General features: G+C 37.5%; 1 protein-coding gene across 2 annotated transcripts in view; it reads right to left on the minus strand.

Moving 5' to 3' along the window:
- CSMD3 (CUB and Sushi multiple domains 3) overlaps positions 1 to 17185 on the minus strand; it is an 879736-nt gene that overhangs the window by 745103 nt on the left and 117448 nt on the right. For both annotated transcript variants that reach the window (XM_081111575.1, XM_081111574.1), the window contains exon 3: positions 16944 to 17056. In XM_081111575.1, the coding sequence (XP_080967701.1) occupies positions 16944 to 17056 (113 nt within the window). The remainder of the gene's footprint in view (positions 1 to 16943; positions 17057 to 17185) is intronic.

Raw genomic sequence — 17185 nt, forward strand, 5'->3', positions numbered from 1 at the left:
CATTTTGCCCCCCTTTCAAGTCAATTGGAATTAGTGCCTCATCATGTTCCAGTTCTGTCTCTAACAATGACCTGTTAGCTCAGAGCTGCCACTTTTTTTAAAATATATTTTATTGATTTTTTATAGAGAGGAAAGAAGAGGGATAGAGAGTTAGAAACATCGATGAGAGAGAAGCATCGATCAGCTGCCTCCTGCACACCCCCCTACTGGGGATGTGCCTGCAACCAAGGTACATGCCCTGGACTGGAATCAAACCCGGGACTCTTCAGTCCCCAGGCTGACGCTCTATCCAGTGAGCCAAACCGGCTAGGGCAGAGCTGCCACTCTCAAGTACTTCTTTTAGCCTCTGTCAGGGCTTTGAGCTTGGTCACTGGAAGAGCAGTGTGTGTGTGTGTGTGTGTGTGTGTGTGTGTGTGTGTGTGTGTCCATGGAAAGTGTCATCTGTTTCCTTGGTTCAGTCTAAAAATGAATTACTCCACTGGCTGCACTATGGTTCTGGGAAACCTTAGCTGGGGATACCCCTGGATGACTTATTTTAGCCCAAATAACACTTGGGTAAATTATCACATCTACTTTCTTATTTGACAACATTCTAAGGAAGACAAAACCAATAGTTGGACATAGTGTTCCTTTCGAAAAAAAACAGAAATTCAAAGAGTTATATGGCATGACCAAACATTATAATATACATAAATATACACTAATGAATATACTGTATATCAACATTATATATTGATTATATATTTATATATATAAATAACATTATATATATTTATGTTATATATTTATATATATATAACATTATATATATATATATATATATATATATATATATATATATATATATTTATGTTAATCCTCACCCGAGGACATGTTTTCATTGACTTTAGAGAGAGAAAGAGAGAGTGAGAGTGAGAGAGAAAGAGAGAGAGAGAGAGAGAGAGAGAGAGAAGGAGAGGAAGAGAGAGAGAGAGACACATCAATGTGAGAGAGAAACATCAATGGATTGCCTCTCATGAGCACCCTAACTAGGGATCAAACCTGGTATGTAGGATGACACTCCAACCAACTGAGCCACACCATACATAATCAATATGTATTCAACATATTGATTATTAGGTCAATATGTAATATTAAGTGTATACCAATAATGTCAATATATAATATTTTATTTGTATGGTGGAACTGAAAAAAATACTAGCTAACTAAAATGTATTGAATAGTGCTTATATAGGAGGCACTACTCTGTAGATGTTGCATCATTCACTCCCTTGATCTTCAAGGCAACCTTGTAGAATCAGTATATTACTCATTTTACATTATGAAGAACTGAGCCTCACAACATCTGAGTGATGAAGTCAGCATTAAATATTAGGTTTTGTAACACCATGTCTAGCATTAAAAAACAAACACCATTTCCATTACCCTAAAGTTACTACTAAGAAGAAAGACATGCTGTATCAAAAATGCATTAATATTAAAATATGATCCTTAAAAAATCTGAAGTACACTTTAATTATAAGATTATAATTAAATTACACTTAACTTATGCATTAACATATAAAAAATATGCTATTTACTGACCTGATTATCAAAAGGAAAAATGTAAATAACCCATTAAAAATATCTTTTTAGTTAAAAATGGAGCCATTTAAGTTGATTGATTATATAATGCATCTTCTAAACTCATTCTTTCCCTTGTTATATTTTTTATCCCATTTTCAACTATCACCTAAATGAGTCGCCCAACATGATATATGAGGCATAATTCTAAGATGGGTTCCAAGATTTCCATCCCCTCTCCTGCGTGTAGGTGGAATTTGGGGCTGAGGTGGAGTAGTGGCCCCCTTAATTAGTTTGCATTATATACCAGTGGTGATGGGACAGTCACTCCTGAGATTATGTTATTCTATGTAGGCAAGCTGGAGCGGGAAGTAAAGTCTGAGAGATGTGCTCCCGCTGAGCCGGAAGAAAGACAGACTGAGAACTATCTTTGCGGGGAGAAACAATTAGGAACCACAGATAGTCTATAAAAACTAAGCAAAGTTTCTGGTCAATACGTGGCAAAATAAGGACCACAATTACATTGCTGCTAAGCAATATTATACCTGCAACAAGTAAAGTTGGAATAGAACCCTGGCCTTAGGTTTAATCACAGTACTAGTCAACACTTTTTGACTGAAGCTTTGTGAGATCTTAGCTAAGACCCCAGCTGATGCCTGCCCAGTCTTCTGACCTACAGAATGATGCAATTATAATGGGTGCCATGCTTGTCCAATAACTAATGACAATTTGTTATACAGCAATATAAACAATACAGATGGAAATTATAATTTTGTGGGGGGAAAAGTCCCTTAAACATCCCAATGAGAAACAAATGCACGCCAAGCATGTCAAACCTGCTGGCCACAAGTTTGACATGTTTGGACATGGAAAGACACAATGAAATTTTGTATAAAGGACAGCTAGTGATGACTAGTGCCTGAAAGTTATGACCCAAAGAGCACACTGTCAGAGATCTCTTTGTAAACTGAGGAATAAAGTCTTCCATGGGAAGCACCATGACAGAAGCAAAAGTACTGATAAGTGTCTTCAAAGATGACTGATAACTAAATAAATTAAAATAAACTCAAAATGGATAAAGGATTTAAATGTACGACGGGAAACCATAAAAATTCTAGAAGAATCCAAAGGCAACAAAATCTCAGACATATGCCGAAGCAATTTCTTCACTGATACAGCTCCTAGGGCACTTGAAACTAAAGAGAAAATGAACAAATGGGACTACATCAAAATAAAAAGCTTCTGCACAGCAAAACAAACCATCAACAAAACAAAAAGAAAACCCACTGCGTGGGAAAACATATTTGCCAATGTCATATCTGATAAGGGCCTAATCTCCAAAATTTATAGGGAACTCATACAACTTAACAAAAGGAAGATAAACAATCCAATCAAAAAATGGGCAAAGGACCTAAATAGACACCTTTCAAAAGAGGACATTCAGAAAGCCAAGAGACATATGAAAACATGCTCAAAGTCACTAATCATCCGAGAGATGCAAGTCAAAACAACAATGAGGTACCATCTCACACCTCTCAGACTGGCTATCATCAACAAATCAACAAACGACAAGTGCTGGAGAGGATGTGGAGAAAAAGGAACACTCGTGCACTGCTGGTGGGAATGCAGACTGGTGCAGCCACTATGGAAGACAGTATGGAGTTTCCTCAAAAAACTACAAATGGAACTCCCATTTGACCCTGTGATCCCACTTATAGGAATATATCCCAAGAAACCAGAAACACCAATCAGAAAGGATATATGCACCCCTATGTTCATAACAGCACAATTCACCATAACTAAGATCTGGAAACAGCCTAAGTGCCCATCAGTAGATGAATGGATTAGAAAACTGTGGTACATCTACACGATGGAATACTATGCTGCTGTAAAAAAAGAAGGAACTCTTACCATTTGCAACGTCATGGATGGAACTGGAGAGCATTATGCTAAGTGAAATAAGCCAGTCAATGAAGAAAAAATACCACATGATCTCACTCATTCATGGATAATAGAGACCATTATAAACTTTTGAACAATAATAGATACAGAGGCAGAGCTGCCTCAAACAGATTGTCAAACTGCAGCGGGAAGGCCGGGGAGGGTTGGGGGGCAGGAGTGAGGGGGGGTAAGAGATCAACTGAAGGACTTGTATGCATGCATATAAGCATAACCAATGGACATAAGACACTGGGGGGTAGGGGAAGCCAGGGGATTGTCAAGGGCATGGAAAAAAAAAAAGGACACATATGTAATACCCTTTGTAATACTTTAAACAATAAATAAATAAATAAATAAATAAATATTAAAAAAATAAAATTATGAAATATGAAAAAAATTCAAATTGATATGAAGAAAACTACTTTGAAAGATTCAATTATTTTAACTATATGTTTGGGAATATTATCATTAATTTAATAATTAGATTTAAAAAGAGCAATATGGAATGAATATTTAGTCACCTGAAATACTAAAAGCACCACAAACAGTGCCTTGAGGTCAATTCACATTTGGTTCCATGAGGAAGAATCAATATGTTGTTCAAAGAGTATTGTTAATTAATAATGCTTCAGATTAGATTCTTGCATTCCTTTTGATTTTTTATCATCCACTTCCCATCTACATTAGCCTATTATGACCTTGCAGGAACTAAGATTATTCTCCCACCCTACTCCCCCAGCTATGGCCAACTGAAAAGCATAATTTTTTTTTCATTTCTCATTATGGCAGTCCATTAAGTAAGGTTTTAACATCTTCCCACATTCATTGGGATTAAAGGTTCACTTTTAAATTGTTTCATTTAAAGAGTATACAAAATCGAAATAATATATTTACAAGTTAACATATCACACCACATAGAGATATATAATTTTTATTGAAATATTGAAAATATTTTGTAAACTATGCTGTCCGATGTGGTATGGTGAAAATTCCTAAAAACTCCATCTTAAAGCTGAGAATTGTGTATCAAGTACTGAAAATGGGATTTGATGACATAATTACTTCTCCATAAAGATTTATAATTTCATCTAATACAGTAGGTATGTTAATTGAATCAAAATGATTGATACCTGTTATTATTCCTATTAAAATTTTGATTTGCATATTTTATTTTAGCTATGTTTACTTTTTCATGAAATTAAATGTTACCCTATTAAATAGCATAATCCTATATATTAAAAGCCTAATATGCTAAGTGTCCGGTCATCTGGTCAGCCGTTCAACCAATCAAAATGTAATATACTACTCATTTGCTAAGGCTGCTCAACCATCAGCCCTATGATGTGCATTGACCACCAGGGGGCAGATGCTTCAACTTGTAGGTTAGCTTGCTGCTAAGGTCCAGTCAATTGAGGCTGAGCGAGATGGGCTAGGCATGCCCTGGAGCCCTCCTGTGGTCCCTCCCCCGCTAGCCAACCTCTTGCACCCTCTCACAATCTGGGACTCCTCAGGGAATGTGGGAAAGCCGGTTTCAGCCCACTCAAGCAGGACAGGCCAAGGGACCCCACTGGTTTACAAATTCATGCACTGTGCCTGTAGTATTTTAATAAAAAAGAAACTATGTTAAGCTTAATTTTTGTGATATTGTATCATGCTTAAAAACAAATAATAAACATAAAATTATATTTTTCTAACGTACCACATTTTGGTAGTGGGGAAATCAAGATAAATTCACACATTAATTTCTTGACCTATCTCATACTATGCTTTTTCTTTTAAACTTCTATTTTTGTACCATCAATTATAACAACCTGTCCCAATGTATGGCCTTTGAATCTGTGAAACACAAAAATTATATTTGACATATAATTAGAATATTGAATTAATCACTGTCTCAATTAAACTTAATCCTAGCATTCATATCAAAATGATGAATTATAGCAGTTGACAAATATGACACATTCAGCAACCTATATAAAAGAAGGAAATTCAATGTGAAATGAAATTACCTACTAGGTTTAATCATGCTTATTTCTGGAGAATAAAATACAACCTTGAATACCATCTCATCTTTTCCACATGAAGCACAAAGATTAAGTAGGTCATATATCACTGACTTTAGCAATTTTTCATTTTCAGCTCGTTTCTTTCTGCTCTATGAGCATAAAATGCTGCCCTTGGCCAGCGGGGCCACCTCAGAGGCCCCCTCTCCATCACCCCCTCCCTCCCACTGCCCTGTATGCTCCCTCAGGTGCAACCCTGGGTGCTGGGAAGCCCCACCCCTGGGAAGCCCCGCCCAGCGCTAGTAGCCTGGGAGGCAGTGTTAAGGGCTGTCTCCACCAGGCCTTCTGCTGCTACCTCCTTGTGCAGCTGACTGTACTCGCCTTCAGTCATCTCCTCCAGACTTAGGCCAAAGGGTTCCCTCTCCACCTCCAGGCTGGGGAAGAGCCCGCAGCCACCACTCTGCAGGGGCTTCAGCCCCACAACTTGGATCTCCTCACAGGGCATCTCAGAACCAAGAGACAGACGGTCAGACTGGGTGCAGACTGCAGACTCACACCCCTCCTGGAAGAGTGTCATGGGCAGAGAAGCCGCGTCAATCTGGTGAATTTCCTGACCAGGTTTATTTTGCAGAATCTTCCTTGCAGTTTCAGGTGACATGTGTGCCAGGTCACTGGTTCTCTGGCTCTCCTGAGCAGGGGTGTGGAGGTGAGCAGAGCAGGCGTGGCCCTGCTTGTTTATGAAGCCCTTCTCCCACCTGAGGAGCGGGAGCGGAGGCTGGCTGTACTCAGGCCTCCCAGCACCACCCTCTGGGGTCGGACCTCTGACCAGACGCATATTTCAGATGAGTGTGTCACTGTGCAAATAAACATTCCACCGCAAGAACAGGGTCAAGCCAGAATGAAAAAGTGATCCCATGCTCATTAAATTTGTTTAAAGACAGCCTCCCACTATCTCCACCTGAAAGGCGAGGCTTGGGAATGGCGCAGGGGTCAGTCTGTAAAATGTGCATGGGCTAACAGGGAGCCTTATTAGAGGAGGGGAAATATTCAGCAGGACCCAGCCATGTTTTCAAATAATTATAACGTATTTTATCAGTGCATCTGAAACGTGTATAAAAATATCCATAATATATTTTTCCTTAGATTCTAGTTACCAGTGTGACAGCTAATATAATAATGATTGTATTATTAATGCCTGTGTTTAAGCTGTATAAAGCTGATTTTATACATTTCCCTTGTCGACTACATTGTAGTTCATAAAATAAAGCACACCCATCGCATTTGTGTTTAGGGGACAAGGAACTGAACACACCACTGGTTTATTTTTCTATTAGAATAAATTGCAGGCAGCCACATTTGAATGACCCTGATTAGGGCTCTCACAGAAGCAAAGGGACTTTCTGGACTCCAGGCACAATTCATCAGCACCAGGGCTGAGCTGAGAGGCTGGTATTCAAGAGATCTGAAATCTACAATGGTAAAAAAATGAAACTTTTGTGATAATATTGAGGATCATTCCACTGATCTTCCTAGAAAAAGGTATGTTTATTTTCACTAATAAGAACATGAAGAAGGTTAAGACATCTACAAACAGGTGGTTACTCACATAAATAGAACAATTGGATAAGCTGTGAATAGCCCAAACTGTGTAAGGCGATGTACTGCAGAAGGAAACTTTATCATCCTTTTCCAAGTTCTTGTTATGAAAAGAACAGTCCAGTAGATGTTGGGGCTGTGACATGGTAAATTAAGAAAATAAACTGGCTGTGCAGGCCACCTGCCTGAAGAATTACACCTTCACAGTCAAACGTATTTGCTTAATTCCAGTGATTCTGGTTCTTCACAAACACCCATCAGCAAAATACAGTGTTTGTTTTGTGTTGTTTTTCTGAGGTTTCTCAGGATCTTGCAACAATGGTAAAAGTTTTGTTCAGCAGAAATCTGCAATTGAATGTAGCTTTAACTTTCTGGAAAAAAGGGAATTGTAAGTGAACTTGCAGCTTATTTTGGTGAAGATAGAAGACCCTGGAGTGGGGGTGGGGGGGGGGGGTGGCCTCTTTGCATTGACCAATAGTTTACAGGAAGAAAACGTTACATCACACCTTGCTGCAGTGTATACTTATTGTCTCTAGTAAAGACACCATTTAAAAACAAATTTGAAGAATGTATAGTAGTTGTTTTAAAAGGTGGTCGTCAGAACTATCATCCCAAACAGAAATTGTAAAATATTCATATTTTAAAAACAACCATTAAGCACTTATGGGAACAAGAAAATCATCTAACTTTGGTTCCAGGATAATACTGATAATATAGCTAAGGATGTAGATGCTTATTTATTACAGTTGCATTGAGAGACTTCATTTATGAAAGAGCATTTGGTTATATAAAACATTCCTGAACTATTTGATTTCTAAAAAAAATGCCTCATAATCAAATTATGGAAGAAATCAAAACCCTTTTTTTTTATATAGCCACATAATGAAAACACTAACAAAACTGTAACAATCTGCTTTATATTTAAATAAAAAATTAAAAAATAAATAAATAAATAAATAAATAAATAAATAAATAAATAAAAAATTATCTGAAAGGAGCAACTTCAATTTCAATGAGGAGAAGGTGCCCTATGAAGATTGTTCACTTTTTCTATTTATATGGTTATTTGGTAACACTGTCTAAAAATACTGGATCTGGATCTTAATGCAATCCTGCATAAGAATATACTTTATACCATGTGGAAAAAATAAGAAAACATTACTAGAAATCACAAAGAGGAATCATTACCTTTTTTAAGATTGTATTTTATAAGAAAACACTCAAATGCGTGTAGCTATTTTCTTATGTTGAAAAGACTTTGAAAGTTCAAAACATCAGAGCAAATAATCAATCTTAAAACTGATGGGAAATATAAGCCATTGTTGGGGGGGGCTAGCAATCTGATTCTGTGCCAGTAACCTGCCTTCTAAAGCACACTCTTGCTAGCCGATAATTAACTCCATTGATGCCTGAACTGCCTTGCAGAACCTGTTTCCAAGAATACTCCCTTTTTGCAGAGGCCATAAACCATGAACCATACACAAACCCCGGAGGGGGTTATCAGCGCTGGCGCCAGGCCAGGCCTTTGGGTGTAATCCCATGTCCCCCATCCCAGCACATGGGGCTTTTCGGAAAGCCCTAGAAAGATCCAGAAGCCTGATCCATATTTGGGGGACAAAGAAACCAAAGGCTATAAAGGAAAAGTTTTTTTCATAGTCACTCACTCACTCACTCAGGGATTTGGAGAACTAACCCCCTGAGTCACTGTACTGGTACATCTGAAAATAAATGGGTTTATCCTGGATCTCCAAGTACTCCCTGCGTATTTTTGGGTCTCATGGCAAATTCTGTAACAAAACATTTTGTCCACACTGAGATACTGTGCATACAAAATGCCTTAATCATTAATAAGTCAATGTGTGTGATACCAATATCAATTTAAAAAAATTAAAACCAACCATGCTTCTGGCATGAATAAAGTATGGAATTAAATCAGAGGTTTCCATTCATGTAGAAGGTTATTGTTAAAACTTATTCCATACCATTTTTAAAATGTGTGACTATTTTTAATATTCTGGCTTAATTTTGCCAAAATCATGTCATGTATACATAAAATGGGCTTGTATGAATTCTTAGTTGGAAATGTTCATATAGAGTTGGCTAATTTATATTAACTTTCCATTATATAGAGATTTCTAATACTTTCAGTTCTATAGCATTTACACTTTCTTCATTTAAATAAATTTCTAAATATTCCTATATTTTTGCTTTTTGAAATTGTGGTTTTGATTGAACTCCCTCCCCACAAAAAAAAAAAAAAAAAAGACACCATTTAGTTCAAGGTAGTAAAGATTTTTTAAAATATATTTTATTGAGAGAGAACCAAGATGGCGGCATAGGTTAACGCCGGAGTTTGCTGCTTTGAACAACTACTTCAAAAGTGAAACTAAAAGACGGAGGGACATCACCCAGAACCACTGGAACGCTGGCTGAGTGGAAGTCCTACAACTAGGAGGAAAGAGAAACGCATACGGACACTCAGAGGAGGCGCAGTGCTGAAGTCAAATTCTGAGGTGCGGAGTGCGGAGCGGGCTGGCGGCGGAGGGCGCGGTTGGCGTTTTCAATCGGGAGGGAGTCGCAGACTCTGAGCTCCAGATCCGGGCGAGTCTTTAGGGACCCAGACTCAAACGGGAGAAGCGGGACTGCCTGGCTTCGGTCAGAGCGAGTGCAGCTTTCTCTCCGAGCTTTGCAGCGGGACTCAGAGAGGCAGAACCCCTGGGGACAGGACTGAGAGCGGCCATATCTGCTCTCTCCAGCCCACCCTGTTGATCCTGTGCGACCCGCCCCGCCCAAGCCCTGCACAGAGGCATTTGCCGGATAGCCTCAGGCAAACGCCAGATTAGCACCTCCCTAGAGGACAGAAGTTCTCTCACTGCTGACACAGCTGATTCTCATAGCCACTTGGCCTGGAGGTCAAACCCTCCCTGGAATTAGCTACAACAATCAAAATTTAACTGTAAGACCACGAACAAAGACCACTAGGGGGTGCATCAAGGAAGCATAACAAAATGCGGAGACAAAGAAACAGGACAAAATTGTCAATGGAAGATATAGAGTTCAGAACCACACTGTTAAGGTCTCTCAAGAACTGTTTAGAAGCCGCCGATAAACTTAATGAGATCTACAAGAAAACTAATGAGACCCTCGATCTTATATTGGGGAACCAACTAGAAATTAAGCATACACTGACTGAAATAAAGAATATTATACAGACTCCCGACAGCAGAACAGAGGAGCGCAAGAATCAAGTCAATGATTTGAAATGCGAGGAAGCAAAAAACACCCAACCGGAAAAGCAAAATGAAAAAAGAATCCAAAAATGCGAGGATAGTGTAAGGAGCCTCTGGGACAGCTTCAAGCGTACCAACATCAGAATTATAGGGGTGCCAGAAGATGAGAGAGAGCAAGATATTGAAAACCTATTTGAAGAAATAGTGACAGAAAACTTCCCCTACCTGGTGAAAGAAATAGACTTACAAGTCCAGGAAGCGCAGAGAACCCCAAACAAAAGGAATCCAAAGAGGACCACACCAAGACACATCATAATTAAAATGCCAAGAGTAAAAGACAAAGAGAGACTCTTAAAAGCAGCAAGAGAAAGAAACTCAGTTACCTACAAGGGAATACCCATACGACTGTCAGCTGATTTCTCAACAGAAACTTTGCAGGCCAGAAGGGAGTGGCAAGAAATATTCAAAGTGATGAACACCAAGAACCTACAACCAAGATTACTTTATCCAGCAAAGCTATCATTCAGAATTGAAGGTCAGATAAAGAGCTTCACAGATAAGGAAAAGCTAAAGGAGTTCATCACCACCAAACCAGGATTATATGAAATGCTGAAAGGTATCCTTTAAGAAGAGGAAGAGGAAGAAAAAGGTAAAGATACAAATTATGAACAACAAATATGCATCTATCAACAAGTGAATCTAAGAATCAAGTGAATAAATAATCCGATGAACAGAATGAACTGTTGATTATAATAGAATCAGGGACATAGAAAGGGAATGGACTGACTATTCTTGGGGGGGAAAGGGGTGTGGGAGATGCGGGAAGAGACTGGACAAAAATCGTGCACCTATGGATGAGGACAGTGGGTGGGGAGTGAGGGCGGAGGGTGGGGCGGGAACTGGGAGGAGGGGAGTTATGGGGGGGGGGGGAAAGAGGAACAAATGTAATAATCTGAACAATAAAGATTTAATTTAAAAAAAATTAAAAAAAAATAAAAAATTAAAAAATTAAAAAAAAATTAAAATATATTTTATTGATTTTTTTTACAGAGCGGAAGGGAGAGGAATAGAGAGTTAGAAACATCGATGAGAGAGAAGCATCGATCAGCTGCCTCCTGCACACCCGGCACTGGGGATGTGCCCACAACCAAGGTGCATGCCCTTGACCAGAATCGAACCTGGGACCCTTCAGTCCACAGGCCGACGCTCTATCCACTGAGCCAAACCAGTTAGGGCGGTAGTAAAGATTTTCAAGCAAAGAAAATATCCATAAATAGTAAAAATAATTATATGTTTCATTGATGGCTTTTCTCACATAAAGGCCAATAATTTTTCTAAACCTTATTCATTTAATGTAAATATCTGTTTACCCAATTTCTAAGCAGGTAAACATAGCAAATGTCTGCCTTCTAACACATTCACTGGAGTTTTAATTCTTTGAAAGAGACAGATGTATTTAATATTTTCTCATCACTGATAAAAATTATTAGATATCCTGTATATCGGTTGAATTTAACAAGCATTTGTTAAGTGTTTGCAATATTCCAGGAATGTGCTGAAATATGGGACACTTTTACAAAACAAAATATACTCTATATCCTCAAATTTCGCACAGACTAGTGTGAGTGAAAACTCTAAAATGGTAGAATACAGTGTTGTGATAAGGTGTGTAAATATCTGTGCATATAGAGAAAAGATCATTGGGCATCGTTGAGCTCAATCCTGGCTTCTATACATGACTTTCTTAAGTTGATTAAGGTCTACCACAAATCTAGAAGGATAAGAAAAAAGTGTGCTGATCAAAGAGGTTTGTGTAGGGCAATCTGAGCAGAGGAGATGGAGATTGAAGGTAGAATAGCTTAAAAAGCTTAGTACTAGTCTATGTAGAAATGTAAAGGGTTCATGTGACTTTTTCATGAATTGAGGCAAAGAGTGGTGGGAAACAAGACTGGAGATCTATCTAGTTTCAGAGGTTGTGTATGCCACACTGTGCAGAAACGCGAAACATTTAAAATGCCTGCCTTCATTTCTAAAAACATTTATAGTGTTCATAGTACGGTTGAAGCTTTGTTGTGAGCACAGTTGAAAGTGATGTATGTCTTCCTGGATAAATGATGTAGAACAAGTAATCAGTGTTTGTGTATACCCAACCAAATCCACATATTTATTATAACTGTCTTTTCATTCCATTTTAAAGATAATATTTAAGGAAATGGCTGATTTGTGTCATTCTCTGGATTGGGATTTTGAACACTTCCAACTGTTTAAATGGAAGAGAAGACACTCATGATTTAGCAAGAAGGTCACTGTAGAATTAGGATGTTTCAACTCCTAAGTAGGCTGACTCTATGGAATCCTAAAGGCAAAAGACTTGAATTTGATCAAGAAGCAAAAAATGTGTCCACATATATGATATCTCCTTGCACTGTCTTTTTAAAAAATATTTCTCATTTATTCGTGAAAGTGTTTAAGATAAAGATTCATTTACTTCTTTTATGAATCTAACCTGCCTTTATTGCCAGCAAACAATGTATGTAATTTTATTTTAAATTTATCTTCTCACAATTCAACTATCTTGCCAGAAGCATAATTCACTTGATTCTAAGTTGTAAGCTCTTCATTAAATTCCATCCTGCAGTTTAAATTGTTAGAGCTTAGGAATTAAAACTAACCCCTGAAATTAAAAACACTAAAATAATTTGATGTTTTCAAGATAAACATTTAATAAACATGTATGACAGGAAGCTGAATAGAATAGTAAATAGTATAAATATTCTTTTGTATGTTAATTATTTTAAAGGACAAATAGCTCTAGCCAGTTTTGCTCAGTGGATAGAGTGTGGGCCTGTGGACTAAAGGGACGTGGGTTTGATTCAGGTCAAGGGCACATGCCTGGGATTGCAGGCTCGATCCCCAGTGGAGGGCGTGCAGGAGGCAGCCAATCAATGATTCTCTCTCATTGTTGATGTTTCTATCTCTCTCTTTCCCTTCCTCTCTGAAATCAATAAAAAATAAATTAATTAATTAATTAACTAATTAACTAAAAAGGACAAATAATACATAGGTCACATATTATATACAAAAATGTATTGCAACTTTTATAATACATAATGTTTCAATACACAATGTTTTCAGTAATTCTTATTTTTGTAATGCTCTTTCATACTAAATTCTATGTGGTTACATCCATTTAACTATAAATGGAATTATATTTATAGTTATATATAAAAATAAGTCTCCAATATGTATACAATTTACATCTGCAGGGCATTTAAACATATTTTTACATTAAGGTTATTGCTTTGTTAAATCCCTGCTCATTACAATTTTTTAAAATTTTTTAGTGTGAGAAAAAAAACATAAAATATTTAGCACTGTGACTGGCTGAAAAGAAATTACTCATTAAATAATACCTAACAGTAACAGTGTCATTAGCCAGATGATTCTAATGCATGTAGTCCGGTGTTGGCAGTTTGACAAACACAGATAAATGCACAAATATCATTAATAAATAGCATTCTCATAAATCCTAATCCATAAGGACAAAGTCTTGGGAAAGTTTTTAAAAATGAAGAAAATAATACATTATTATGTAGAGGGAGATGAAAAAAAAATAAATGAGATTTAGACATTAGGACCATCTTGAAATTAAAAAAAAAAAAAAGGATGCAAGGATAAATGTAGAGAAATGTCCAGATTAGAGGATTAATTTTACTGTAGCATGGGTAGGGTACAGATTTGTAGTTTGAGGTAACTGTAGGTGATAACCTGGATCCAAAATGTGAGGGTTGAGGTGGGTATTAAAGAGCAGGCTTGATTTTAGAGTCTGTTCCATGCTTCTATGTCTCTAGATATATTTTGCTCATCAGTTTATTTTGTTCGGCAAGGGTAGGAAGGTGCGTAGGAAGAGATCAACCAAAGAACTTGTATGCACAAATGCATAACCCATGGTTACAGACAATAGGGTGGTGAAGGTCTGGGGCAGGCAGTGGGGAGGGACTAGAAGGGGTCAATGGGGGGGAAAAGAGGGACATATGTAATACTTTAAACAATAAAAATTTTTAAAAGGGCAGCCTTTGAAATTTCAAACTCAGTTTTCTGGACTTCACAATCAATATACCTGTTGGCTTTTATAGCATCATTGACCATGGTTAAATAGCGAATGCTCATAGCTACCGTATGCCCTCTGGAAAGTGTTACATAGTGTTGTGCCTGGTGTGGTAGGACAAATGAAGACAACCACCACCCTCTCCAGAAAAAAAATCTCTGGAACCTGTTAATATGTTATGCTACATGGCAAGAAGGAGTTTGCAGATATAATAAAGAAAGATTAGTCTTGATTACTCAGGTGGGCCTCATGCAATCACATAAACCATTAAAAGCTGAGAAATACTTCCAGCTGAAGTCAGGTATGTAGAGGGGGACAAGCGAGAAGATAGTAGAGAAATGTATCAGAAGAGGAAGGCAGGGAGACTCCAAGTATAAGAGGGACTCAATGCTCCAGTGTTGACTCTCAGATGTAGGACTCGAGGAAGAGAGGCTAAGGAAGAGAGAGGCCTGTAGGAGCTATGAGCTATAGATTCTTACAGTCTTCTGACAAGAGCTCAACAAGCTGACATTTTTATTTCAGCCTTGGAGACCCTGAGCAGAGTAACTGGCAGAGATCAAGCAGGACTTCTTGTCTATAGGATGTGAGATAATATATTTCCATTGTTTTAAGCTGCTAAACTTGTGGCCATTTGTTATGGTAGCAATATAAACCCAACAGACATAGTAAAAGATACCCATCACAAATCAATACCTGAAGATTCTGCAGCATGAGAGCCAATCCCTCAATTCTACCTGGATGCCTAGTACCTTATATTTTAAGTCAGGAACTCCCACGCATACATTTAAATGTCCCAAAAACATATGAGTCCATTTCACTGAAGCACAAATGTCAGGCAGAAATTTAATGTTGCATATGTAGAAACAATGGGGAGCCTTAAAAATATATTTTAATGTATTTCATAAAACTTTACTGTCAAATCAGAAAACACAGCAATGTCGTAAGTCATCTTCCAAGTTGCTACATTTTCAGCATACCTATTGCTTACCGAAACAATAAACTAACCTAAAATAACTTTATATGTACATGCACAGAAACAGATTTTCTAGTAAGGAGTCTTTAATAGAAAACTATTGCATTACTAACTCTTTCAATGTTGCCAAAATTACCTTAATTAAAATTAAACCTTTGTGTTTTAAACTATGAATTAAGTTGCTACGATAAAAATATTCAACTAGGGTAAAAACACCTTAAAATAATGATTCTGACTATCACAATGGAGGAAATGAAAGTGTTGGGATGCATCCTCCATTGCTAGACAAAAGAGTTAAGTAATGTGTTAGGTACAAAACAGTGCTGAACACTGCTGCAACAGGGGCATTACCTTTTTAAGATGGGAAAAGGACAAAACACTTTTACTCAATTGTTTGTTAGGGGGTATTTTTATTTTCTACTGAGAAAGGTAGCACTAGGTAAAACGTTCAGTTTAAAACCTGCCCCACATGCAAACTGCTAACCTTTATCCTAAAGCAATTCTATTTTATATAAGGTTGTTTTCTAGTGTGTTTTTTAAATGTATCATATTTTGAATTATCCTATGCTTTACGTTTTTGTACTTATGACAATATTAGATCTGGTGTGATAGAGTTCTGGGGAGGTGGGTTGGAATCTGATCTACTATTCCTATGAGTAAGGCAGGGGCTGTTACCTAAACTAGGTGTGAATTTTATTGTCACATCACATACGGAAGAAATTACAAGTCCGTGACCTCTATCTGAAAGCCTCAGGATAGATTATTTTGCCATTGGAATATTTTCACAGTTTAAAAAGAAAAACATGCAGATTCTATACATTTTTAAACACCCTCAGCAGAGCCTGGGTTACCACCCCATTATCAAACAATATTTCTGCAGTAAACACGTGAATTCCCATACTATGTGAGATCAATAAAGGTGATGTGTCCTCCAGTCAGTTCAAGTCATGTTTTGATGCCAAATGAATTTGTACCCAACCTCTAAATTAAAATCTTCAGTATCAAGAACTTTTTCATTTTCTTCTTTGTTGTTAAGGGATTCTAGATCCCTGGGTTTGGAAAGGTTGGTTTACAACAGGAGATGTTAACTCTTGTGTCTTAGTTCTTGACTTGAACTTGCAGAGAAGACAGGTGACTTGTTTGATTTTTGGCAGAGAGGCAAAGCTCACAGGGGTCAGGGTGGAGACCATGCTGCCTGAATCTCTCATCAGGCCCAGTTTCCTGTTATTCTCACATTTTATTCCCTTTTGTTAATCTCTAACCCTATAATGATTTCATGGTCTCATTTCCTAAGATTTCAGGGAAAGACTGTTCTATGTCTAGGCAGACTGCTCTGAAGCATTAAGACCCATCAATTCCAGCATTTTATTATAGATTAATGGTGAATAACAAAACAATCCGGGACAGGATTTGAGGTAACAGGATAAACTGTATCTTTCTTCCAGGTGATGCTTCCATTTCCACCCTGGAGAATTTCTTTATGACTACATCAGACTGTGTGGTGGTCCTTTTGTATTATCATCACTTACCTTCATAATATACTTTAAACCCGTGAGCACTAACTGCAAAATCACTGGTCAAACGTAGCGAGAACACAGATTTGGTACTTGTTACTGGTGGTGGCAGATGGAATCCTGTTAACCTAAAAACATAAAGGAATTAATTGTTAGAGTCTCAGACATTTCAACTAATAGGGTTCAAAGAGATTAGAGTAATTTCATCATACCCCCTAGCTTTGTATAAGTATGTATATACATATATATATATATAT

This window comes from Myotis nattereri (genome assembly GCF_964212035.1).
Source record: "Myotis nattereri genome assembly, chromosome: 17".
In the NCBI taxonomy this organism is placed as follows: domain Eukaryota; kingdom Metazoa; phylum Chordata; class Mammalia; order Chiroptera; family Vespertilionidae; genus Myotis; species Myotis nattereri.